The sequence below is a fragment of the Sorex araneus genome, chromosome 6, assembly GCF_027595985.1.
Source record: "Sorex araneus isolate mSorAra2 chromosome 6, mSorAra2.pri, whole genome shotgun sequence".
NCBI lineage: Eukaryota > Metazoa > Chordata > Mammalia > Eulipotyphla > Soricidae > Sorex > Sorex araneus.
Window position 1 is genome coordinate 4,399,810 of NC_073307.1, and position 26,963 is coordinate 4,426,772.

At 52.2% G+C, this 26,963-nt stretch overlaps 1 protein-coding gene across 7 annotated transcripts in view; it reads right to left on the reverse strand.

Annotated features, from left to right (window-relative positions):
- Window positions 1-2,869: 2,869 nt before the first annotated feature.
- Window positions 2,870-26,963, reverse strand: part of LEF1 (lymphoid enhancer binding factor 1) — an 87,241-nt gene continuing 63,147 nt past the window's right edge. The window contains exons 4-12 of one of the 7 annotated variants that reach the window (XM_055143204.1): window positions 26,261-26,393; window positions 23,758-23,851; window positions 22,391-22,474; window positions 20,773-20,895; window positions 20,094-20,256; window positions 15,844-15,951; window positions 14,046-14,094; window positions 13,479-13,519; window positions 2,870-3,952 (exon numbers count right to left, since the gene is read on the reverse strand). In XM_055143204.1, the coding sequence (XP_054999179.1) occupies window positions 13,485-13,519; window positions 14,046-14,094; window positions 15,844-15,951; window positions 20,094-20,256; window positions 20,773-20,895; window positions 22,391-22,474; window positions 23,758-23,851; window positions 26,261-26,393 (789 nt within the window). In that variant the 3' untranslated portion in view covers window positions 2,870-3,952; window positions 13,479-13,484. The remainder of the gene's footprint in view (window positions 3,953-13,478; window positions 13,520-14,045; window positions 14,095-15,843; window positions 15,952-20,093; window positions 20,257-20,772; window positions 20,896-22,390; window positions 22,475-23,757; window positions 23,852-26,260; window positions 26,394-26,963) is intronic. The other 6 variants (XM_055143205.1, XM_004612705.2, XM_055143208.1 and 3 more) reach the window with 6 other exon arrangements.

Sequence of the window (26,963 nt, forward strand, 5' to 3'; positions counted from 1 at the left end):
GTTTCGATCCCTGGCATCCATATAATCTCCAGAGCACCTCCAAGGGTAATTCCTAAGTGCAGAGCCAGGTACTCCTGGCCCCTGAGCTTCCTGAGTATGACTCCCCCCACTGAAAAATAAAAAGCCTAAATAAAGCCCATTAAACCATATTCTTAAAAAAAAAAAAAAAGCTGGACTTTAGGCCTAAAAGACATTATGCTAGGTAGTTCTTAGAGAACATTCCTGTCCTACTCTGTTCAGACATTCTTTTTACTCATTCAGTTTCGTTCAGGAATATTCTGTAGGATACAGGGGTTGTAGTTAGGTATAGGAAATGCTTTTCTCATGTTGTCTTCCCATGTACACCCAGCATTGCTGATGATGCGTGGCATTATTTATTCAACCGTGGCCAATAAGACAACAGCCTCTTTCTTCTAAGTTAGAGCTCTACCATACTACAGATTTGTGTTACAGTGTGATAGCTGTGTTCTGGTACCTACTTAAGTAACCCTTTTCTATCCTGCCTCCATCCCTCACAAACTTCCAGAGTAAGAGCATGTAGGGTCAGAGTTGAAGGGGCTTAGAATAGCAAGCTTCTAAAATATCATTTAGGGTCCCACTAAATGATAGCAAAGCTCATTATATTTCCTCCAGAAAATGCTTAAAACAACATGTAGAAGTGCACCTTTATGTGAACATTATGATTGACTGTACTCAGACTATTAAGTTTCTGTTTTTAAGTCTAAGTTTTCATGTGTGCAGGTATATGTCTGCATTTACATGAGTGTCTGTATCATGGAACAGCTATGCACTTGTATATATGTGTATGAGTGCCTGTATTAGACAGGGCAGCTGTGTGCATGCACATATACATGTGAGTGCATGTGGCTGTCACAGGACAGCTTTGCACATGTACATATATGTATGAGCGCACATGTCTGTCACACAGGGCAGCTGTGTGCATGTACATATATGTATATGAGTACCATTTTCTCACATGGAAGCTGTGCACATGTATATGCGTGCCGGTATCTCACAGGGCAACTGCACACATATACATACATGAGTGCATGTGTTTGTTTCACATGGTAGCTGTGCACATGTGCATATGTACATATGCATGCCTATGTCTGTGCCTCACAAGAAAGCTCTTATGTCCCCCAGTTTGTAGGGATGAAAGGAATCGTGTGGCAGAAGTACAGGTAACCTAGTGAATAACTTGATTCGGATCCCCTTTGAAAGGAAAGGCACACAGGCCGTGTCTCCTACAGGCCTGGATGAGTGGTTTCCATATTGTCATAGCCTTAAGCTGCACAGAGGTGACTGTATGTCAGCCACTGAGCTGTTAACCGAGCTAGAACCATAGGCCCTGGCAATGCCAATGCAGGGCAGAGGGCTGCAGTGTCAGCCTCATCCCTCCTTTCCTTCCTGGCACCTTCTCTGGAGGGCAGGGATGAGCACTGCACTGTCCAGGTTACCTGGGGAAAGTTGTTCAAGAAGAAACAGAAAGGGGCTGGAGTGATAGCACAGCGGGTAGGGCATTTGCCTTGCACTCGGCCAACCCGAGTTCGAATCCCAGCATCCCATATGGTCCCCTGAGCACCGCCAGGGATAATTCCTGAGTGCATGAGCCAGGAATGACCCCTGTGCATTGCCGGGTGTGACCCAAAAAGAAAAAAAAAAAAAAAACAGAAGGCCAAGGGGAGAGATCAGGTGTGTGGAGGGCAACACTGGCTCAGAGAATCCAAACAACCCATTTCCTCCACCTCTTGTCTGTTCACTCTTAAGGAGAGACACAGAACCTGAGGAGGTAACTTTGGCCAAACCCAGTTCTCAGCTTGTCCTTGCGCTTGTCTCGAGTCTGCCCCCATCCTTGCCTCCTTCCCCTTAACTGTGCTGTGGGGAGTGAGTCTGGGCCCTTGAGAATGGGAGGCATGTGCCTTAGCCTTTCCGCCGCCAGGCCCGCCTTATTACTAAATTGGCTTGTTTCTGAGATATGTGGAAGGGAGGGCTGCTATCAGCGTTTTGCAATAACTACCCCACCTCCAACCCCCAAGTAATTGGAGTGTGATGGCCTTTAGATCATTGTTAGATACCAGATTCATGTATGTTAAGGGACCTTGGAGAGAATTTTTCAAATGACCATGAACCCTTCTAAATAGTAGGTCCCCGAACACGATTGACTCCTCCCCCCCCCCCAGTTCAAGTTTAGGACTGAACGAAGGACTTGGAGAAGTGCCAGGGGATAGTAATGAAAATGATTAAAGGGCCATGATGAAAGGTTCGCGGATCGGGATTCCTTAGCCTGGAGAAGAGAAATCTGAGGGGTGACTTAATGGCAATCTTCAAGTACAGTCTGTGGAGGGTTATTACCAGGGTGGGAGCCAGCTGTTCCCCAGCTGTGCTGAAGGTTGGAGAAAGGAAACAGAACCAGAATTGTAGCCCGTGGTTTGAACTTTGCAACCCTGTGTTAGACCCGTGGTTCTCCAGCCTGCTCCGAGATGATGGCCGTGAGCGCTTTCTGTGTTTCATTTAACCAGTAACTGGTTTGGCAGAATCAGATACCAGTTCAGACGCTAGTGTAACCTAAGCTCATGGCTTCGCAGTGAATGGAAGTGGACACCTTCCTGCCGGAGCGTGGACGCTCCTGGATGGCTCAGACCCACCGTGGAAGCCCCAGGACAGCGCCTGTGAAGGTGCCTCCTGCCCGTACCCCACTCACTGCCTTCTCGGTTCTCTGGCCTGTGTCCCCTACCTGTGCCTCTCAGGACCTGAGCTTATGAGTACACTGAGGGCTGCCCCATCGCTGCGCCCCCATCCCCAAAGGGCATGGCTCAGTCACCCCTGCCACTCAGATGGCCAGCAACTTCCCGCTTAATAAAAAAAGAGAGACTTTAAAAAAATCTTTTATTACAAAGCTTCCTTTAAAAAATGCTCAGCACGTTAACTCAAACTGGAATGACAAACGTTAGATGACAGTTTGGGGCAAAGGCTGCGCCTTGATTTTTTTTGTGGTTTTTTTTTTTTCAAAGGGTACATCAATGCTCATTTTAACAACTGGCATAAAATCCCACTAATCAGCTAATAAAAACAGATACAAATACAGAACATTTAAAGTAAGAACAATTCAAGTGCTGGGCTTTTTACAACAAGGGGGTGAGGCAGAAAGAACTGAAAATTCACCGCAAATGGGTCGGAGGAAAGAATCTGTGATGTTTTATCGTTTTCAAATAGATCGGGAGAAGAGAGAAAAGCGACAGGACGACGCTGCTCCCACAGCTGCCCCCAGCCTCTTGCTCCGTGGAGCCGCAGCTGGTCAGCTCCGGCCGTGCTGTGGATACCGGCCTCGCGCAGGGCCACAGCGTGCCCTAGAGGCTTCCCATCATTTCCGCTTCTCTTCACACCTTTCCAGATCTCTGCATTTTACTGAAAAGCTCAGAGCTAGCAAAATATACAAGAAAATTCAAACTAAAAAGTGTAAATCCAAAAAAAAATTCAAGTTTAAAAAAAAAAAGCAAACACAAGGTTGATCCTTTTGCACTGTTAAATAAAAGCTTTCAGAGAAGGGAGAGAAAAAAGGCAGACAGGAGGGACCCCTGGAGCAGGGTCCCCCGCTGCAGGGAGGTGTCACTCAACAGGCAAATAGAGCCAAGTCACTGCCCTCGCTCAGGTGACAGGAAGCACTGGCAGGGGCCTCCGGCCTTCTCTGTGCTCTGTCGTTTCTTCGGGAAACTCTTCGGTGTCTTATTGGGCACTTGGCTCTGGTGGTGGAGGAAAGGGGGTTGGCAGTGATTGTCTCTATGGTCAGTGTCTCTAGCAGTGACCTCAGGGTGAAGTTGGCGTCAGCTCTCCTTGGGGGTTGACAGGGCAAGCGGCGGAGCCGGGCTGGGCTTTCAACAAGCTTCCATCTCCAGAAGAGGTCCTGGGGTCGCCGCCTTGGCTTTGCACGTGGGGAATGAGCTTCGTTTCCCACCTCGGGAAGGAAGACACGAAATGCTGTTAGTGGGAACCTGCCACAGGCCTTTCGGACTCTATCGCGCCTGGTACGGGTTGGAAGGCCTCTGAGTTTGGGTGAGCTCGCGTGGTCCCTCCAGCGCTGGCGGGGAAGGGCTGCTGAGCCTCAGGTGCGTCGGCAGTGTGAGCTGTGCTGAAATGATTTTTAGTGCCCTGAGCAAGTGTGAGAAATGCAGTTTACACTCCAGAATAGGGGGAAATGACCAAACACGAATAGGAATGGCAGGCTGAAGCCACATGTGTTGTTTTTTGTTTGGGGGCCACACCCGTGCTCGGTGCTCAGGGATCACTCCTGGCAGGGCTTGGGGGACCAAATTTGAAGCCAGAAATTGAACCTGGGCTGGCCAAGTATAAGGCCAGGGCCTCACGCACTGGACCACAGCTCCACATGGTACAAAATTTCATTTTAAAAGTGTCTGGTCCTTTTAGCCCACTGTGGGGAGCCCTTGACATGGTTTTACCCAGGTCTGACCATCCTGCAAAGAGCCAGAGTGCCGCAGGCTCCCCCAACCGGCCCACGACTGAGGCCACAGCACGGGATGCCCCATGGGGCTGGTCTGTCTGGACCTTTTGACACTGGCAGCTGAGCCTGCGCCTCCAGCCCATGCCCCAGCTCCCTGGCCCAGCCTCTCCACTTGGACCTAAGACTGCATCTCCCATTTTCCCTTGGAAGGACAGGCTGAGGGGAGTGTGGTGGCCTATTTGGAGTGCTGTGGCCTTGTCCTTCTGAAACACGTGCAATGATGGAAGCTAGTATTACCTAGATTGAAATGTGCAGTTCGAGAATGAATTTTTTTTTTTTTTTTGCATTTTGGGTCACACCTGGTGATGCTCAGGGGTTACTCCTGGCTCTGCACTCAGGAATTACTCTTGGTGGTGCTCAGGGGACCATATGGGATACTGGGAATCGAACCTGGGTCGGCTGCGTGCAAGGCAAATGCCCTCCCCACTGTGCTATCGCTCCAGCCCCAAGAATGAAAATTTTTTAAGAATATTTTTTCCCCTAGTAAGGATCTCTAATTTTAGCCTTGAAATGTATACTTAGCAAATATCTTTAAATAACTCTTGTTAGAAATTGATGATTAGGACTTAAGTGGAGGGGGGGGAGGAAAGACCCAAACCAAATCCCCAAATTCTTAATGTTCAGAGGCTTTAAAAAATGATTAAAAATAAATATAGCATTGTATAGAGGAGACAAAGAAAGAAAAGGAAAATAATCCTCAGTTCCATTCCTGGGTTTCAGCCTCATCCCGAAAGCTCACCCTCCCGGACCTCCAGTTCTGTGGACCTAGCCCCCCACCCCCTGCCACCAATACGTGGCGCAATTTCCTTTGCAAATTCTAAATAATATTGGGTTTCTTTATGCTTTCAACTGGAAAGACAGAGAAGAAACATTGAAAGATGCTTTGACACCACTTAATAATACAAACTCTGGATGGTGGGCTGCAAACGGGGCCCAGGGTGCTCCCCTCCAGACTTAGGGGGCACCAACGGCACTGGCAGCCTGGGACCTGTGGGCAGCTCTTCTGGAGCTGTTCCCAAGGTGACTGGGAGCAAGTGTGTATCTAGGACACTACAGCAAAAGCAAAACAAGACAGACCAGCCAGAGGTTGTGGTCCAGCGAGGTCCTATTCTCCTGTGAAATCAGCTGCCTCCTTAACTGGGCAGCCCAGCCCTTCTGTGAGGTGCATGCGGGAGGCAGCGGCTTTCTCCCAGCACAGTGCTCTGCAGCCCCATTTAGAGGCGCACTCCTCCAGCGGCTCTCAGCTCCCAGGGCCATGGCCTTGGGTCGGACCCAGAATGCAGAGCAGCCAGAAGGTCACTGCCTCATTCCAGCGCCCCACAGGCACATAGTACAGACAGCCCTGCTGGTCCTCTGCCCCCACAAGCTCTGGCTCCGTCATATCTGTGGTTCCAGCACTTCCCAATCCCACTCCCCCCCACAATTCTGGTCCTCATTCTGCCTCTTGTACCCCCATCACCACTTAGCCCTGGGTACCACAGGAGTAACAGACCCCGACAACCCTGGCGTCCCGATGACCAGTGCTGCCCAGCCACTTTCTTGGAAGGAGATACCCCTCACGTAGGAAGCCCTTCGAGCCCTTTGTCCTGAACTCACCAGGCTGCCACCCAACTCATCATTTCACAAGTCCCGAAAAGTGGGTTTTAGAGACCAAGTGCCCACGGACAAGTGGTTTGTTGCTACCAGCAAGCTGTTCTAATTGCATAACAGCATCCAAACAAATTGGCAAGAGCTGAGTAAGGCCGTCTGCCTGACGCTGTCGCTCCTTAGCTCATCTGGAGTGAACCAACCCTCCTCCAAATGGGAGAGATGGGCCTTACAGCATCGCTTTACAGATAGAAAACAGGTCAAATCAAGATTCTTTTCAAGAAACCACAGGCATGAGGCTCGGGAGACTGGAGACTTCCCACATCTAAGGCTTCACTGGGGGCTGCGGCTGGGCCAGGCCAGGCAAGCCGAGCGCAGCCTAACCCACCCGTGAAGGCAGCGGCACAATCAAAACCAGCAATTACCCGCCTTCAAAGAGAGCGGCGGGTCCCCTCCCACAGATGGAGGCGCTGGGCTCCTCCTCTGGGAGTCACCGCGTGGGGCCAGCTGTGGAGGGGATCTGAAGGGGCACGAGACGCCCCGTACAGCTGAAACCCATGAAGCTCTCCAGGAACAAATGCCAGTCTTGAGAAAGGAGCTATTCACCAAATGTAACAGGAGCCCAAATGGGCAGAGCTACTCCCAGCCCACAGGGTAAAGGAAAATGGGAAGATTTCAAGAATGGCATTCTTTCTCGCATCAGCTCAAACATAAAATCCTATCAGATCAATACCAAAAATAAACAAGTGGGATTTTATCAAACTAAAAATCCTTAATGCAGCCAAAAAAATTTAAAGGCAACCTATAGAACTAAAGAAAAATATTGTAAATTATATCTAAAAGGGAATAATGTACAGTACATTCAAAGAACTCATATAGCTCAAGAACAAAAATTTTAAAATGGACAAGAACAAAACAAGAAAGACATGGACAGAAGATCTGATTCGAAATTTGTTGCAAATTAGACCTCTGAAGGCCAAACTAGTAAAGAAAGGGTGGTTGCCCTCACAAATCACAAATGTAATCAAAACCACGATGAGGTAGCACTCACTCCCATGGAATGGCGGGTCTCAAGGAAGCGCCAGTGTGGCCAGGACAGAGCAAGGGGTGCCTGGTTGGGTGATGGCAGTATGCAGCTTCGACAGAAAACCGTCTGGAGGCTCCCCAGGAAGTAAAGGTAGAACTACCTTGTGATCTCACAAGTTCCATTCTGGTATTTGGGTGAAGAAAACAAAACTAGGTTTTCTCTAGCATTAGATGAAAGGCCCAAGAGTGGAAATAACCTAAATGCCAGCCAAGATAAAAGGTAAGGGACCTGGCTCAGCATGTGCCAGTGAGGCCCTGGGCGTGATCCTGGGACATACATGTCACATATACCCACGCATGGTACATACAGCAGAATATTATTTAGCCACAACAAATGTACATCTTGTTATTTGTGCCAAATGGATGGACCCTGAAGGCTTTATCGTAAATGGAAAGTCAAAGAGACAGTATGACCGTTTACGTGTAGAATCAAAAAATGGTGAAAAGGCAAAGAGCACGCTCGGATGCCAAGGGTGGGGAGGAGGCAAGGAGGGAACACGGCAGGGGCTGGGCGAGACGTAGCAGCAGAGCGCCGAGGGGGCCGTACTCCCGGGGTTCCCCAGGCCGCCTGTGCTGGGTGCCCGGAAGCTGGCAGAGTGGAGGTGGAGGGAGCCAGGGCCAGGGCCCACAGCTGCCAGGGCGTGCACACCCGCCCAGAGCCGGGAGGGCAGGAACTCGCCGCTCATTAGCGGAGTGAAGTCAAAGGAGGAGGGGCTGGGCGGGTTCTGGGCCAGAACTGCTCCCTCAGGCCCGCACAGGCCTGTTGTCTCAGGGTCCCGGGAGTCCCCCTGCACAAGCCTGGGTGTGGGGGAGTCCAGACTCCCAGGGAGGCTAGAGGGACACAGAGGTACTCCCGAGGCTTGCGGGACAGGCTGTCCTCTGCTGCCTGCCTTCTGTCTCTGCCACAGCACCTGTGTCCCGTGCACGGGCCTCCTGTTGGGAACAGGTACTGCAGACACTGGAGAAGCCCTCGTGGCCCTGTGCTCCCCCGAGGCCCGCCGCTTGGCGCGGTGCTAGACCAGAGATGGCACACTCGGCCATCCCGGGGGGCCGGGGCTGGTGGAGAGGCAGCAGGGCGGATCAGCTGGTCAGTCCCGGCTGAGGGCGGGTGCTTCAACCATCAGGGGCCAAGGATGGGGTTCCCCTGTGGCCTCTTCTCACCAGCCTGCCGTGTCTCTTCTGAGGACACTCGCCCCATGGAGAGACGGGTCCTCATGACGCTTTCAATGGGGAACCCTCAAAATCCCTTTGATCTCTATAAAGGAAGACACGCACAGAGACCCACAACCGCATTCATATTTTCCATAGCGCGGGTGCGCGCGTGAGCCTGTGAGTGCGAGGGCAGGTGTGCTGAGGGCCAAAGCTTCGGGCGGGCTCTGCTCTCTGCTGCTTGGTGCCATCTACATTCTGTTGGGACAGATGACAACGAATGTTGCTTCCCATCCTGGGTGAGCAGCTGTGCACAATGCAGGGGTGGCTCCACCGAGAGCACCCCTGGCCTCACAAGGGGCACTGTGGGTGTTTGTGTCCGCATGAGAAGGCATCGGTTGAGCCTGATTTGGCTGCATTGTCCGGCTAGGCAGCCCTGTGGCAGCTGACGCTTCCTCACCCTGACAGGCCATGGCAGGGGAGGAGCACCCAGGACACATGAGGCCCATACCATGTCCCACCCCGTTTATACATGTTCATGGGGAGATTCCTTAAATGGGGGGGGGGGGGAAGAGACAATTCTAGAACTTCTTTGTGCAAGGAGAAGAGTAAGAGACCATGCTGCCAGAGAACTAAAATCTCTTATCAGAGAATCTTAAAAGACAAATCATAGATGAAGGAAGATTTTTCTTATATTAATGGAGAATATAAGTAAAAATTTAGAACATTGCAGGTCAGGTGGAATTTATAATCAAGCCAGAAGTCATCCCAGAGAAGTGCCCTCAGCCAGTCAGAAGGCGGGCCCCCTGCTGTGGCTGCACTGTGTTTTTGTTTGGGGCCACAGCCTGTGATGCTTTGGCCTACTCCTGGTTCTGCACTCAGTGATCACTCCTGGCTGTGCTCAGAGAACCAACCATCAAGCCCAGGTCAGCCACGCACAAGACATGCCCTAAGCGCTGGACTATCACTCTGGCCCCCACCTGTGTAGTTTCAAGCCAGAGCTTCACTCCTGAAAGGCCTGCGGCCATAGCTCTGCACCCAAAGAACGGGAAGCAGCAGCGTAGGGTCACAAGACTCACGACCAGCACCTGCTCCACCTGTGGGCGGCCCAGATTTGATCCTCCACACAGAGTGCTCCCCACCTCAACTCAGACCTTATCTACTTTTCATTTGCATGGTCCCCAGTAAGTCCCAGAGCCACAGAGCAGCACAGAAGGATAGGGACAGTTCCAGGTGGAAAGGGACGGAGCAGGCTGCTGGCCTCGAGCAGGACCTGGGTTCGGCCATAGTACAAGAGCTGGCAGCATGGGTCACTGCTGGATGTTTGGCCGCAGACTTCCGGTTTCAAGAGGTCTGTTCTGGCAGTGGGAGGAGCACTGAGTCCAGAGGCTCGGCCGGAAGCATGCTGTCTAAAGGACTAAAGAGTCCAACCACTTATTATTCCAAGCCAACTACAGTTCGGGGCTTTGTGAACTGTAGTAAATACCCCGGCTCTCAAGAGGATCTCACAAACCCTGTACACCTATTCTCCTTCCAGTTTTCCAATAAAAATAGCTTTCTTTTTCTGTTTGGGGCTACACCCAGCGCTGCTCGGGGCTTACTCGTGGCAGGGACTAGGAGGGTACAGAAGGTATTAAGGACAGTGGGGAGAAGCAGTCCGGTGCCCCGGTGCCACAGCTTGGGAGCAGGAACGAGGTCTCCGCCCGGGCAGGCTGTGCCAGGAGAGGTGCTGCTGGCTCCCATGCCCCTTCCAGGCAGACAAGCAGTGCCCACTGCCAGCATGTGACTGCTGGGCCCACAGGGCAGGGGCTGGTCAGCCAGTCACCCTACTGCTGTAGCCACGGGGACATCGGTGATCCGAGACCTGGCCCACCTCAAGGCCGCTCTAGCTCTCCTGTGTGCCGTTCTGACATGCCAGCCTGGACCAGGCACCCAGACTTAGCTGTGTGCCATCCTGATGTGCCAGCCTGGAGCAGGCACCCAGACTTAGCTGTGTGCCATGCTGACATGCTAGCCTGGAGCAGGCACCCAGACTTACATCCCGGTTCTGGGGGGTCAGGGTTCAGAGCACAAGGAAGCAAAATTCAGGACCCGTCAGAAAGGACAGGAAATCCAGGTTTTGACATGAGAGGGAGAATCGAGGCCCACGAGGTCACAGACGCACGCCCTCCCTGAGAGCACAGTCTTGTGTGACAGCTGGGCATCCAGGGGAGGCTTGCGGGCCACACCAGGGCCACCTGGTGCTCAAGGACCACAAGAGGAACCCAGGGGGCTGCAGAGGTGGTACAGGGGGAAGGCACTTGCCTTGCTTAGGGTGCACCCAGGCCCAATGCATGGTATTCCATGGGGTCCCCGAGCTCTGTCAGGAATGATCCTGAGCTCTGTGCCAGGAATGTGTGTATTTTTGTGTGCTTTTGGTTGTTTTTAATTTTTTTAGGGGTGAGGGTTCAGGGGAACAGTATCAGGGTTCAAACCTGGCCCTCTTATACATAAGGCACATGCTGTACCCCGGCTCCGCGGGCTGGTCATTAAATACTTGCACCCAGCACTATACGCACATCAGTTACTACTGATCTAGATCTAGATCCTGGAACCAGCCTTTCCCACAGTATCTCCTCTGCCCAGGGAAATGAAGGCTTATGTTTTTTGGTTTGGGGACCACATCTGGCGGTGCTCAGGACTTACTCTGGGCTCTGTTCTCTGGGATCACTGGTGGGGCACAGTAAAGTATGCAGTGCTGAGACTGAGCCATCCTGCCCCAAGGAGCATGCTTTACGTAAGAACAGGTGCTTCTCGGGAGCAAGTGGCCCAGGTAAAACTTAGTCCCAGGGGTAGAGCTGTAGCTCAGGCAGATGAATAAAATGCCGGTGTGGGGTTGAACTCAGGGAAAAAAACTAACCAAAAGACTGTGAATGTGGTGTCTGTGTTTTCTCTATGTTCATCTGTGTGCTGAGCTCAGGGAGTGTAGATTTGTGTTTCAGTTTTAATTTAGCTTGTTACTACTTTAAAACTAGCTCTCCAACGTTACAGTCTGGAGACATGGGAACTATCCCAAGGTCACCTTTAGCTATCACACATGGAGGCTTTTTAAAGCTTTGAAGAGTGAGTGTGACTATCCAGAAACCAACTGGTATGACCAGTTTGGAATAAATGTTCTCTCCAGCTACCCAAAAACCCTAGTTCTCTGCTTCTTAATTCCTCACTATCTTCATTAAGAAGTTTGGCATTTGAACCATTGTATGTACCCAAAGTAAAACAGCTTCTCAAGTGCTGAAGTTTGTGTCCGTTCCCCACTCCTTTTCTACCAAACCCAAGAATTTCCTAATGTTTGAGCAGCTCAGAAGTGCTGCTTCTTCCAGGAAGTCTTCCTTGCCTCTCTGCATTTCCTTCATAGTTTATTTTTTATTTTTATTATTTTTTTTGCTTTTTGGGTCACACCCAGCGATGCTTATGGGTTACTCCTGGCTTTGCACTCAGGAATTACTCCTGACAGTGCTTGGGGGACCATATGGGATGCCGGGGAGCGAACCCGGGTCGGCCGCGTGCAAGGCAAATGCCCTACCCACTGTGCTATCACTCCGGCCCTCCTTCATAGTTTAAAGTAGACTCTTTTTTAGTTACTCTTCTGCATATCTAGATCCTGCAAGAGGAACAGAACTCCCCCACTGCTGAATGCAATTGCTGACTTACTGGCCTGCTCCTCACTGGGCATTTGCAGACCCAATAAAGGATACCAGTGTGTGCACTCTCCTAGGGGTGCTGTGTGCCCAGTGCTCCTGCAGGGGACAAGTTAAACCCTTAAGTTACTGGGCAAGAACTGGGGTGGGGGTAATGCTTGCAACTTTGTCTTCCTGAAGTAGGGAGCCCTTTACTTCAGAAAAAGTGACAAAGCACAGTAATAGCCCTGACTTTAAGAAAAAGATGCGTGGGGTACATTTTAATAGGATAATGGTGCCCATTAAGGACTAACTTCGATGTACAGAAATTTGTGCAATGATTTTTTTTTACTAGAAATAACAGTGAAGGTTTGGGTACAAACAGAAGTTGCGTGAATCAACATTAGGGATCTCTAGGGCACTAGTGAGGGATTTCCACTTTCCTTGTTCGTTTTTAAAAACAAACAGCCCCACAGAAGTGCTTGCTCTGGACTCTCTAAACAAGCCCATCTCTTGGGCCCCGAGATCCAGAGTACTTGGTCTAGCACTGTGTGATGCTGATCCCGTTGTCAGTGCAGGGCTTCCAGATGCCTAGGTCGGCTGCTCTGTGGAGGGCTGGTTCCCTTTTCACGCAGAGAAGCCAGCTGCATGGCCGCTAAGACTTCGGGAAACCTGGGGAGTGTGAACCGTGGGGTGCGGTTACTCCCGCCTCCCAGGCAAGGAAATGAAGATTTAACAATGGGTTGTTCAGGCTCACGGATGACTGGGAATTCTCATCTGGCCACTCCGTGGGTTGTCAGCACTAAAGTTAGGGAGGTCACTTGGGTGTGGTCAGGGCAGGTGACTGGACGGTGTGTCTGTGTACTGGGGGTGCTGAGCACAGTCACTCTGCATGTGGCGGCAGCAGCAGCGAGGAAGCAGGAAGCGTTTCTGGGGGAGCGCGAGGGGGCTGGAAGGCTGCGGACAGAGCAGCATCAAAGGGAAGAATCCTCACAAGCAGTCCAGTGCCTAGAAAGCAGGATTCCTGGGCTGCTGTGGGCACCACTCAAGGCACAATCGTTTGTCACGTAAGTGTCCTACTTTAATACACACCTATCACCTCAACTAAGGAAAAACTTTCTGAGGGGCTGAAGCTTCTGAGGCCCAGACTCCTCCTGGCTTATGGAGTACAAAGATGTTCTGTGGTTCTGTCATCTTTTGGGGTGGCCCACGCGTGGGACAGTGCTCAGGGGAGCAGATGCAGTGCCGAGACTCGAATCGGGGTGAAGCCACATGAAGTCGTCTTAACCTTTGCGCGTCTCTCCAGCCCTGGTCATTTTGGAAGCAGACAGGCTTGCCCAAGCTCCTCGGGGCGGGCAGGCGCTAAGGGCCACTAGACACAGCGTCAGTTTGGGAAGCCTGGGCTGGGTATGGGGGCGTCTCCCTCGGTCAGGAGCAGTGCTGAGTGGGGGCAGCACGAGCGGGCGGCCGGGCGTGGTTCTTACCATGTTTCAGATGTAGGCAGCTGTCATTCTGGGACCTGTACCTGCAGAAAATTGTGTCTTTAACAATTTTGTTATTGACGAGGTTTTCGTACATTCCAAATATGAGTAGTAACAACATCAGGAGGGTCTCTTTAGTGGCTCTCATAGCAGCTGGCTCACTGTGTGGCACCAGGAGTGGCCTTACTGATTCCATGAAAGACTCAGGGCAACTCAGCGGGACCCTGCCGACAGACACCTGAACTCTAATGGATGGGAAGGTTCACCCTTGTTGGTCTTGGAGTTTAAAACCACAGAAAAGGTCTCCGGGGCGACCCAGAAGCATATGGCAGACTAATCCGAAGGACGTGTGTGCGGAGAAGAGCGGGAGCGAGAGGGAGAAAGGAGGGACACAGAAGCAAAACAAACCACAGCTCAACTGGGACTCCAGGTGGCAAGGGGAGAGGAGTGGAGACGCGCCTGCACAGGCCCGCTGGAAAGGAAGCAGAGTTAGGGAACCGCGGCTCGGAGCATCAGTGCGTGGAAAGAGGCTCAGAGCATGGGGTGGCCAGGCCGCCAGGCGGTGCCTACCTGACGTGGATTCCTGCAGCTTCTCTCTCTTCCTCTTCTTCTTCTTCCCCTGGTGAAGAGAGGCAACCATCAGCGAGAGAAAACAGCCGCCCCGCTACTGCTGTTCTTTCCCTTCCCTGTCCTCAACACTGCTGCACGAAAGGAAATCCCAGAGAGGGTTCTTCCACTCAAGGACTCTGCTTCCTAGAGCAGATGGGCTTCAGGCCCAGCTTGATCACAAACTTAAAAGATTCAAGTTCCATTTATAGTGGTAGAGCACCTTCTTTCACCTCTTGGTACCACCAAAAAAAAAAGAAGAAGAAATCATACAAGCAGAAATCTTTAAAGGCCAGTTTCCCACCTTTCTTCCCACTTCTCCATGTTCCAAAGGAGAGCAGCAGAGGAGGGATGGAGATTCAATTTACGGGGTGGGTGCTGGCGGCCAACCACCTACCCAGCCCCCTTCCATTCCGTCTTTCAGAGAAAGGAACCTAGGAGACAGTTCTGTACCCCTGTGGGGGAGATTGATCTTCCTCCACAAAGGGAAGCAGAAACTCAGTCCAGAGTGATGTGGACGGGGCGCAGGCTTCACCCACAACGCCTTCCACAGGGGGGTCGCAGGCAGGCAGTGGGATCCCCCTTCTTTTCAGAGAGGGTCATCGTCTACACTGGAAATCTAAATTACTTGTCGATTGAGTGCAGGTCTTGTGTCCCCTCTGAGCACAAGACCCCAAAATATCTACGTGCTCAAACCGTTTCTGCTGTAGGGAGGCAGCCCGGTAGCGAAGGACAGTCTGGAGAGCACTGCGTGAGTACACGACCAGAAACTGCAATATGTCCACTGGGAAACAGCCTGGCAGTGCGGATCACGAGTCAGAACTATTTCTATCCTTCTACAGTTTCCACTTTATTCTACAGAAATAAAAGTCCTTCATATAGGGAAAATCTGTTACATACATATATTGGCTGCAAAATTATTCCTAGTTGTTAAATGCCTACGAACAGTAAACTAACACTACTTGTTGAAACACCCTAATGGGAAAGTGCCTCCCGCATATAAAAAGAACAAGTAACAGGACACCAGGTTCTCAGAGAGAAGTGGCAGGGAACAAAACTGGCTTGGAGAGATTTCCCCTCTTCTCTGCAATTTCAGTTACCCGTGGTCAATGGTGATCCCCAAATGCCTTGATATTTGAGCAAGCACATTCACGTAACTTTCACTCTTGCCGCCCATCTGTAACTTATCACCAGTCTGTCTTAGGAAAGCCTGGGCCATGGTGTCAGTACTGAGGGTGCCAGAATCCAGAAGATAAGGGACGCTTACCGCATCATGGGATTATGCTTTTGTGCCGGGGCACAGACCTACTGGTGCTCGGGGGACCATAAATGATGTTGGGGATTAGTTGCATGCAAGGCAAGAACCTTAAGAATAATTAAATAGGGCTACATTAGGACTAGGAAATATGGGGGTAGAGCCCTTGCTCACAGGTTAGAATCCCTGATATCACCTGGGGTTAGGTTATTGCCCATCCTCAGCATAGAGCCGGGAATAGCTCAGACCTCAGGGTATGACTCAACATCAGTACCCCCCCCCCCACCTCCCATCTTAAAGATTTCAGGATTATGATATATGCATGAAATCTTGTTAAAGCTACAGGCCCGGAGAGATAGTACAGCCGGTAGGGCACTTGCAGGCAGTCACTCAGGTTCAATCCCCTGTGCACAGACAGGGGATTAAATTTAATGCACCCCATGTGCATTAAATTCTGCAGGTGATGGCAGACTCTGAACGTGTCTCCCCGATGACGTGGGGACTCACATAATTGTCTCTCGCAGACCAGCCAGGGTAGAGCTGCATATGAAGCTGTCTCTCCTTCCGTGCCAGTTCGTAGTACTTAGCCTGCTCTTCGCGGGACAGGGCATGCCACTGCAACGGAGACAGAGGAGAAAGCCATGGTGAGTGCAGCTCTGGTTTCAGGCACTGAAGAGGAACACTTCGAGCATTTAAGAAAAGTTTCTTGGAAGTTTCAGGAGATCCAGTGCTGCAGAAATACACTCTCCCTTCAAGAGCTTCGAGTTTCCTGCTGAGTGAAGCGACTCAGGGGTAGAAGGAAACCTGCCTGCTCAAGGGGGCGGCCCAGGACGGGCGGTGCTAAAGGGTTAGATGTTTAGCAGTGGCCCTCACTGAGGCACACAGGTGGGGGGGTGGGGGATGTATGCCCGAAACGCAGTTGTGAATAACTCATTTCATGGCGAATTACTCTCGAAAATATGAAAACAGAACAAAACAAAATTCCCCTCAAAGATATGAGAAATGCGTCAGTCAAAGCAAAGTGACTTCTGTCCAATATAAATGAAAAAGAACTTTCCTTGGGAATTTTAACACCCTACTTAGCCCTTTTTATCATCTGCAAAGTGTGATAATTGCTAGATAATTGTCTTTTCCCACAGCTTGCCCCCCCACCCCCGCCCATGTAAATCCCACTAGGCCTTAGGATATTAGGAATCTGCCAGGCTGTGCCAGGGAGCAGAGGGGACGTCCCCAAGGCCCCACCTCTCTCCCATTTATGGGGAAGAAGCCAGGCCAGACAAAAAACCAGCCTCCACTTTTTTTGAGAAAATACTCTAAGTTAATATTAATTCGCTTCTGGAGTTAAAGGTGCCCAAAGGGAGGAAAAGTTAAAAGAGGCATAAGTCTGACTTAAAATGTGTTGACTCATTTGACAAGTACAGTTCATCAGAACTTAGCACTGCACTGTAGCACTGTCCTCCCATTGTTCATCGATTTGCTGAAGTAGGCACTAGTAATGTCTGCATTGTGAGACTTGTTGTTACTGTTTTGGGCATATCGGATACGCCAGGGTAGCTTGCCGGGCTCTCTGAGAGAGACAGAGGAATTGAACCCGGGTCGGCCGCATGCAAGGCAAACGCCCTACCTGCTCTGCTATGGCTCCAGTCCATCAGAACTTAAGGCAACATAATACACCTTGCTGGGAACACCTCAGATTTTAAGCAGACCTCATCTCCAGCAAGAAAGATGAAGTTGTGTGTTCTGCCTTTCCAGACACTACCAAAGAGCCAACAGCATTTTTCTTCTAGAGGAGAAAAGTCAGGTCGACAAAAGGATCCCAGTTAACAACACAGAGCGAAACATGGGAGGGAAAAGCAGGTCACAAACTAAACAGCTGACATATCTCCAAATAGTTTTCCCTTCTCTGAGATTTCCGATTCGCAAATTCTCCCAGTGAAAGCAAGTGATGGTCTTGACCAAAAAGCTTCCTTTCCCTTCCCCCTGGAGGGGAACACTTGGGATCTGGGGCCTGGACCAGGGGTGGCTGAGTGCCAGGCAAGTATTTTGGCTCTTTAAGTAACATTTTTGTTTTTGTTGTTGTTTGTTAAATCACATTTTATTGTTAAGGTTTTACCAAGGGACTGGAATAAAGTTTTTTCCAAGAGGCCGGAAAATACCATGTAATTTGAAGGAACTCATATACTTCCAACATTTAAAAAATAGTGACCACACGTAGACTTACAGGACCTCTGAGAACCCAGAAAAGTCTAAAAAAGTAAAAGCTTGGGCTTAGGGAGCCAGCTCAGGGGGCCAAACTTTGTACATGAGACTGGGTTCCACCCCCAGCACCACTTGTAGCCCCCAAAAGAAAACTAAAATTACCAAATCTGGGGGCTGGGGGGCAGAACAATTGTACAGTGGGTAAATCACTTGCCTTGCATGCTGCCGACCCAGGTTCAATCCCTGAGTGTAGAGCCAAGAGTAAACTTTGAGGACCACTGGTGTGTGGGATGTAACTCCCAAACAAAACCAAATATGGGAAAACTAGTTAATTCACATGAACACACACATATTCTAGTGATAAAGCAAAGATCAATGAAAATCAAAAGAGAACTATTCCAGGATATACCTGGGTTGATAAACATAACTGGATCCAGTCCAACTGGTAGTGGGACATCTTGAAGGTGCAAGCTTGAGAGAATGGCAAGTGGAGAATAGAGAGGGGAAGGGACCAAAGTATGACGTGACTTTGATAAAAAGAAAAATCACTGACTTAAAAATCTAGGATGTGGGGGCTGGAGCGATAGGACAGCGGATAGGGCGTTTGCCTTCCATGCGGTCGACCCGGGTTCGAATCCCAGCATCCCATATGGTCCCCTGAGCACTGCCAGTAGTAATTCCTCAGTGTAGAGCCAGGAGGAACCCCTGAGCATCGCTGGGTGTGACCCAAAAAGCCAAAAAAAAAGTCTAGGATGGATTTAAGTTCTAACTTTTATGAATTCCATTGATCCCAGTATAAAATTTCATGATTTTTAAAACCAGGAGCTTTAAAGGAACAAGAACAAGCTTGCCAGAGGAGAGCTTTAAGGAAGGACAGAAAACCTGATCTTAATCAAAGCCCTCGGAGACTATAAATAGAAACAGGTGTCCAAATCAAAGCCAGAGAGACCCAAATGAGAACCATCTCTCAGGACACACGCTGGGATCTGGGATCGTCAAGGAAGCTGAGAAAGTAGCAATTGTTGGGGGCGTGCAGTCAAGACAGTAAACCTCTGCGTCCCTGCCACTCTCCTGATGAGGACAGTTCCCACTAAGGCCAGGGAACTGTCACTTCAAGAGAGAAAAGGGGGTAAAAACCTATGAAGAGTTTCCACACACGCTGGAATCAGAACATCAGTCCCTTCTGTCTGTGGTTTCTTCTATTAAAGGGTCAGGAGACGACCCTCGGCCCTTAAGCTTTCAAGGGGGAGTTCTTCAGACTTGATGGGAAATGCGGTTGGGAGTGTTTAAAAATCCCCAGGAAGATGAAGCAGCGTACACAGGGCAGCAGAAGAGCCATAATCTACCTGCACGCCCGACCCTGGGTCCTGCGCACGGAACAACGGCATTTTTATGCAGTTTGACAAGAACCCGCCACACAAGGAGGCGACCCGCCTTCCTCCTGCTTGGGACTCTGCCTCGAATGCCGAGACGCCTCAGGCATGCAGCAGGTGCGGGGAAACGACTCAGAGCTCCAACAGGACCTTCCCACTTCACAAAGACCCTCCTCACCAGAACATGTATTTGCAAATCGCTGCTTGAGACATTGATAAAAGAAATGCCCAAGTCACAGTTGAAGCTGCCGCCACACAGTTTCAACCGATTAAGAAAAAAAGCATTTCCAAATTCACAACTGCAGTGAAGGTGATGTGAACTAGTAAACGGAAGAATTCACAATGTCTACCTGCGGCATACAGCAGGTATTCTGCAAAAGTCTCGCAGCACTCGAGGGGGTGTAAAGAAAAATCCAGAGAACCGGTGCCCATTCCGACAGCAGCAGCGGAGGCCTGGGGTCACTGAGCTGCTGAGCAAACGTCAGAGTGGCCAAGAATGGAACTGAGGAGTTCGCAAAGGAAAAACTGGGTTACTACGTGCAGGAATGGAGGAAGAAGCCTGAAGTGGACTCAGTCATTTAGCGCAAGGCAAGGATGCTGACTGGCTACGTGCACCCCTGAAAGTGAGCAGCATCCATTACACCTCAGCCGGAAACCCCGGATGATGGGGAGCAAGACTTTCTAGGCGCCTTTTGCGCCCCCTGCACAGAACAGATGGGCTTTGGGGAGTGTGACAATAGCATTTGCCAGGGTTCACCCCCAAGCGTGGCTGACGCCCGCCTCTCTGTAGCCCACCCGCACACACGCATGGCCCGCTCCTCAGGTGCTCCTACCTGGGCTCCTTCTACTTGGCCTCATCAGAGCTAGACACTGGTTTATTTGTCTGACACGCATTCCCTGTCACAGAACTCTTAAGTCCCATGAAGGACCAGACTGTGGTGCCGGCCAAGGTGCCTGGCGCATTATCCTTAATAAAGAATCGGTTAGGAATGCTAACCAGAAGGCAGGAGCAGCCTGGCAGGGTGGTGGTTAGGGAGCTTCCGATCGCTTAGCCCCGCGGCTGTCTTGTTCCCCCGTCCCTTCTGGGACCGGGGAGGTGTGCGTGTATGTGGGCGCCTTCCTCGACCACTCGCACTGCAGGAGAACAGGGGCAGGTTCCCGAGCGTGTCCGGCGCCCCCGCTTACCCTTCTGCCCAGGATCTGGTTGATGGCCGCGCTCTCCTTGAGCGTGCACTCGGCGACGACGTTCGCCCGCATCTCTTTCATGTATAACATAAAAGCGTTCAGAGGCTTCTTAATGTGAGGTCTCTTGGGCTCCTGCTCCTTCCTCTGCTCGTGCTGAGGCTTCCTGAAAGGGGGTGTGGGGAGGCAGAGCACCCGATCACACACTCCATCCCCCCGGTTCCGCAGCGCCCCAGAGCCACCAGGGCAGGACAGCAGCCCAGGGCTGTGGGCTGGGGGGTGCTTTGGTCCGAGAACGGTCCCCTGCAGCTACACTGGGTGACAGCGAGGGCTCAGCGGCAGCTCGCAGTGACCCCTCGCTCAGAACCAGAGGTCTTGGTTTGGGGACACTCAAGGCCCGTGGAACTTCAGGTTCCTCCCCGCGCGTGTACCAGCTTCGCCTGCCTCTGGGGGGTGTTCATGGACCATCACATGCTCCCCGATGCCCCCACTGCTGGCACAGGACCACAGAGGCCCTCGGGCAGCGGGGTACCCACATTCTGGAACAGCCTACTTCACCCCTCCTCCTGAGGGACCCCACCCCCCAAAACTCGAGGACCCATGGCAACTGGCCTGTCAGGACTTAACGCCTGTGCTGGCGCAGCTCCCCCTCCCCGGGCCGGCAGCGGGCCGTGGTACTCACACGTGCATTAGGTCGCTGTCGGTGTGGGGGTGCTCCTGTTTGACCTGAGGTGTTACAATAGCTGGGTGAGGGATGCCGGTGGTGTGGGGACCAGGCGGGCCGGGGATCATGTGGTGGGAGAACCTGCAGAGAGCAGAGCGCAGAGACATGCGGCAGTGCGGGCTGCGGCCGGGCGGCGGACACCCGCGGGCCCCCAGCGTGGAGGAGCTTTCCGCGTTCGGGGAGAGAAGAGGTGGGACTATCCCTCCCATCACAAACGGGCATTTCTCCTGGGAGGCCCCCGGTCACAGGATTAAGGGCAGAAGTCACTGTTCTTGCAGAGCAGTTGCCAAAGTTTTGCAAAAGAGACAACTCTTAGACGTCGACCCTGCTATTCAGGCGGAACATTCCTGGGCAGGACAGCACGTCCGACTCGTTGCCGGCGGCTGGCCTCTGAGAACATGGGTGGCGGGAGCCCTACCCTGTTTAACAAGGCCACCCATGTTATCAGCCCAGGTGACGCGGCTTCAAGGACAAAAGTAAAGCTCCCGAGAGCCATGTGACAGCTAGTGAAGCGGAGAGCAGAGACAAGCACCAGCCAGGGCTGGGTGCCTCCCAGCCTTCACCCCAAGGACGCTGGTGGCAGATCATAAAGCTGTCAGAATTTGCCACTGTCTGTCCAGCCGGGGAAGGAAAGTGCCATGCAAGAAAAAACAGGCGGGCTGTACTTTGCACTGTGCTTTGGACAGATGGGGACATGTCTCAGAAATCTCTGCTTCCTAAACACTTATGAAACGTGTGCTTCAACAACACTCAGGGTCCTCTCCTCACAGCCTGTAAAACTAATCCCTCCATCTGGGAAGAAGAGATTCTGCCTGGATCCAGAATATTTCAGGACACCATCTTAAAACATGAGCAGGACATGTTAAAAATACAAATGTTTGCAAGAGCCACACTGCTTTGCTACATGAATGGTTCGCAAAACTACAGGATGCTTTTCCCCCACCCTCCCTCCCCGCCTTCCCACTGCCTGTGAGAAAATACTCTGGCTGGTTTATTCTTAGGAGGATAAAAAGAGTGAAAGTAGATTGGGGGCAGAGATGAGGGTGCGACCTGGACCCCCGCCCCCCCTCATCCGGAGAAATTGCCGTAGTGCTAAACAAAGGAGTTTTGAGAGAACATGGAAATTCACCACCCTGGAGGGAGATGTGAATTTCAGCCCCAGAGAAAAAGTGAAGCCCCTGAGGCCGTCACGGAGCCCCCTGGCTCCAAAGACCAGCCAAAGGCGTGCAGAGGAGTCCGAGGGCCCCGAAGCAAAAGCATCACACAGCGGACACGGAGCTCCGGGCCACTGGCACAGCAAGTCCAGAGAGGGCCGAGTCCCACACTAGCACACGCCCCATGTGGCTGCAGCCCCGCCCCCAACTCCCGCCCCCACCCCCAGTGCCACCCTGGCGCCCTCTCCTGCGGATCCTGCAGGCGGCACGGTGGGGGGCGGGGGCTCGGGGACACGAGGCACCCAGTGTGGGAGCAGGCGCGGGGAAGACAGACGCAAGGCGGCCCGCACCCTCCTGCGACCCCAGGCAAGCAGAGGCACAGATGCGAGCGGCAGGGCAGCGGGCCCTGCACCCCCACCTACCTGGACATGGAGGTGTCCACGGACAGGGAGGATGGGTAGGGCTGCCTGAATCCTCCCGAGATGGGATAGACAGGCTGACCTTGCCTGAGGTCACAGAAGAAAGGAACCCATCAATGACAACACTAGTTACCAACCAGCAGCGGGGCTGGGCGTGGGAACGCGAGGGGACAGAGGAAGGCGGGACTTCTCCAGAACACCCCCCCACCCCCTGAACTTGAAAGAGAGCCACACCCCGACCTGCCTCCCCCCACCCCAAAGCCCAAATATCACAGAGTGTAAGGGACCCCCAGAGATGGGGGAATAACGGCCTGGATCTGTAACCAGAATCTGAGATTTTCAGGGAAGGAAAGATGGAGATACACATTTATTTATATCTGGAGGAACAGGGCTGCCGTGCACATGGCCATGCCAGGCTCAATCCCTGGCACCCCATATGGTTCCCCCAAACCCGCCAGGAACACAGCTGGGGGTGGCCCCAACGCTAAACAGAAACGAGAAAAAGAACAAAGACTTTCAAAACACTCCATTTCCCTCCATCCTAGGCTTGTGGCAGTGGAGAGCATCCCCCAACCTACGACTGCCCCCCGCCGGGCCCCCCTTTCCCTGACCCAGAGGAGGGGAGAGACGCCGCGTGTCCAGGTGTCCAGATAGGGTCAGGCTGTGACAAAGGGCAGTGAGGGAGCCGGAGGAGGGGGAGGGGAACCCGCCTTCGGATAGGAGCTTAGTGGAAATTTGGTAGGTTCTACTTATAATAAAAGAACGTAAAATGAAATGTCTTCCCCAACTCTATTTCCTTTAGCTTTATAACGAAACAAATTTGAAAGCAGCAGTTAAGGATTTGTTAGAGACAACAAAACAGCATTTGGGCTCTGGGGGTGGGGGGGGGAATTCCCTCCTCTCCCATCCTCACATCAGCTTTTCTATTTCTGAGCCCACGCTGGTGACTTTAAACATTAAAGGTGCATTCAACAAGCTGCTTTCTCCTGAGCATTTGCCGCACGTGTCCAATTACACAGCAAAGACAGATATTCAGCAAGTCTAAGTTTATGGCTTGAAAAGGTTTTCTAAGTTCAGAAGAACGAGAAGACCATAGCTCAAGCCCCGGGAGCTGAGCAGAAGCCCAAAGCCACGAACGGAACCCTAAGACTGTAGCCTCAGAGCAAGTGCTCTGTTGTCATTTGCTACACTTATCAGCAGACTCACTCAGTCCATGTCAAAGTCTGTGTTTTATAATCTTTCAAATGGGAATGAAGTCAAGTTAGCACCTTGCGTGTTGGTGTGAAACTCCTCCCGGCCCCACAAGTGTCAGCGTTCATAAGGCTAATTCTAGGCAGGAGAGAGTGTATTCACAACAGAAAGGGTCTTACCAGCCAAGAGGTGGGGTGATCTGTCCAACGCCACCCGGAGACAGGGGGTAGAAGGTGGGGATCTCAGGAGCCGCGGGGTGCCTGGACATGCCTGCTGGGAAGAAGCGCAGGGAGGTGAGTTCTCAAACTCTTAGTCCTCTGACTTTGGGGACAACCCTGCGGCCACCAAGTGCTCTCTGCCCTTCAGAAGCATTAGCCAACTGACTCCCGGCAGAAGTCTGTTTTGTTGGCTTTAATCGAGATTCCGACACCCAGGAGGCAGGCCAGGAGACCGTACGTCTCTGTTCCCCGAGGGGACGCTGCCAGGCAGCCTGTCCACAGCCCACTCTGTCGAGGCAGGCATTGTCTCCATAGCGGGAATGACAGCGGCTGTGCCCCGTGCTGAAGATTAGGTAAATTGCCACTTAGGTATTTTCCTGGGCTCCTTTCTGGGCACGCAGATTGGGGGGCTGCGATACCTCTGAGGATCAGAGATTAATTAGGAATCATCTTCAGCCCCATAATGGTCACATTTGATATGATTCATCTGGTCTCTGCCTCTTCAGCGACAACTAAGCTCTTCATCGAGTTGGGTCCTGCGGGCGCCGAGGTCAGGCTGATCTGGATTAGCCGTGTCCCACAGACTCGAGTGCCGCGGCTTGTTTCCTGAGCCCACGCTCCCTGCGGCACACGCCCTCTCTGTGCGAAAGCACCTGCAGATTATCACCTGCCTGACCCAATGGCAGCTGCTTGCTCCTGTGTCACCCTGGCTGCAGGAAAGGGCGATCCACACGCGTGAAAATGCAAGATACAAAAAACCTCAGATTCGGTGTGTTGGGAGGACAGGCATGCTGAACAGACAGGAACGCCACCAAGGGAACCTTGACAGAAAATCTGATTTCCAAAACCCCTTTCCGTACGGAAAGACACATTCCCTGTCCAGCAGCCAGTATGTGTCAGGTGGAAGTAGCAAGTGTGAACATTCTTTTCTAATGCATCGCAATTTGATCTTAAAAGATGGAGAATGTCTTGAGTGGGGCAGACGTAAGAAGTGCCGCCTTCCAAATCAGGACCCAGTTTCCACCCACATTTGATCCCCAGCAGCACCAGGAGTGACCCCACCACCCCCACCCCAAGGACAGCCATATGTGACACTCTCCACTCTCCAACCCCACCCCCCCCAAATGATGTGGAGAAAGTTCTTTAATCTCACAACAGATGCCTTTCCCGTGGGCCATGTCACGGGGGTTTGCGGGCCGCATCTGACGGTGCTCAAGACTCCGTCCCAAGCTCTGCGCCCGGCTCAGCCCAGCACCCTGCCTGCTGGAGTATCTCTCCAGCCCATTTTGCTGTTAAAAAAAAAAAAAAATGTTTCCCAGTCTTTTTTTTTTCTCACTCCGAGAATCCCCCCAGCAGGGGGATGGTTCAGGTGGCGGGGTGGGGGGGTTCACACCATTAGTAAACCAGGGAGCCTCCATTTGGCTGCTTCCATGCCCGAGACCAGACCTCACCCAAACCTTCAGGATTGGCTCAGTTTGGGGGAAAAGCAAGCAAACAAAACAGACCCATTCAGAGAACACGGGTAATATCATGGAAATCTGAACTTTGAAAATCAGCAGAGGCCAGGGGGGCCTCTACCTGAAAGCACCACAGGCCGCTGCTGTCCGGCTTGGGCGCCTGCAGGTGGGTGCTGCCTTGGACACAGCAGTGACCTCTGGCGGTGACAAGTCCCTGGGCCGGTGCCTCACAGCGCGCTCTGCCCTCAGCCGGGCTTGGGGCCTGCTGGCAGGAGGGGAGCGGGAGCGAGCAGTCCCCAGCACTGGGGACACGCCACTTCCTGCTCGGGCACTAAACCTGACAGCTTCTATTACAGTCCGCTCCTATTTCAAACATCCGCCCCCAGTGGAATATCCTCTTTTATAGTTCTGCAAATTTTTCTTTGAATCTACATTTTATTTGTACTTTTAGCGTGGCGCTGAAGATGTTCTTAATTTTGTTTTACATGAGTTTGCGCAAATGATTTCCAGCCTGAGCTTAGGACAGTGCTGAGGGAAGCCGACCGTGTTTCCCCACCCTGTGCCAAAGCAGGGCCGTCTCAGAGCGGCTCGCAGGAAATAATGTTTTCAATGACAGAACAAATGAATAAATGAAGGAAAAAGTAAAAAGTGCTGGAACAGACCCATTTCCCATGCTGGGCCCACGTGACACGGTCATGCATGTGCATGATGTGGTCGAGGCAGACCATGATCGGCTTTCTGAACGGTTTACTGTCGTTTCAGATCCCTCTGCCCAGAATGCCGGCAGGTGGGCATGTGCGCTGAGCTACGTCTCACGTCGTCCGCCGAGCAACTGTCACTGGCTCTGACACGGACGGTCCTGCCGTGCCCGAGCCCTCGTGTGAGCCGTCCACAGACCGAGGGGACTCGGCCCAGCACACGGTCAAACACAAGATGAATCTTTCTGCTGGGGTCCGGGGCTGTTCTCCCGGCGGCCCCCACTGGCGTGGCAAAGGGGCGACGCTCACCTTGTTTGGAGCTGACGTCGGACGGGATGTGTGACGGGTGTGACCCTGGAGAAAAGTGCTCGTCACTGTAGGTGATGAGGGGAGTGAGGGGATGGACGGCGTGGGACGGCTGCACCACGGGCACTTTGTTCGACTAGAAAAGAAGCACAGGGCAACCGTTAGCAGGGCGCCACTCGCAGGGACGCCTCCCCAGCACGCGGCCGTTTCCCCCGGAGCACTTCAGGGCAGGTGCCCCCCAGCTGCCCCAGCGTCCAGAGAGGGGCTCCCTGCTGCCCACACAGTTCTGGACACACCCCGACCTGTGGGGGACGCTTCAGGGCAGCACAACGGTCACCGGGGCCAAAGTCAGCGATGCTGGGGCCACGGAGAGGCATGAAAGGGACACAGTGAAAAATAGCCGATAAATAAGTAATGGGCAAACGGGCAATCTGAAGAGCAAATGGTGAACCACCCCACCCGCATCTAGGCTCACAGGGGGGACACTGACCGCCCGGGCGCCGCTGTTCCCATGCCTGCACTGTCGCCCCACGCAGCTCCGGTCCGGGACAGCCCCGTTCTGCCCATCACGGGTTCTCAGTGCCCGCACGCTTGACTGATAAAGGAAACAGCCCCCCGCGAACAGAGCCACGTTATGTGGAATACAGCTTTTATGAATGCCTTAAATTGTTGCTGTGTGTTTCATTTAAAATATGGCCTATCTCTT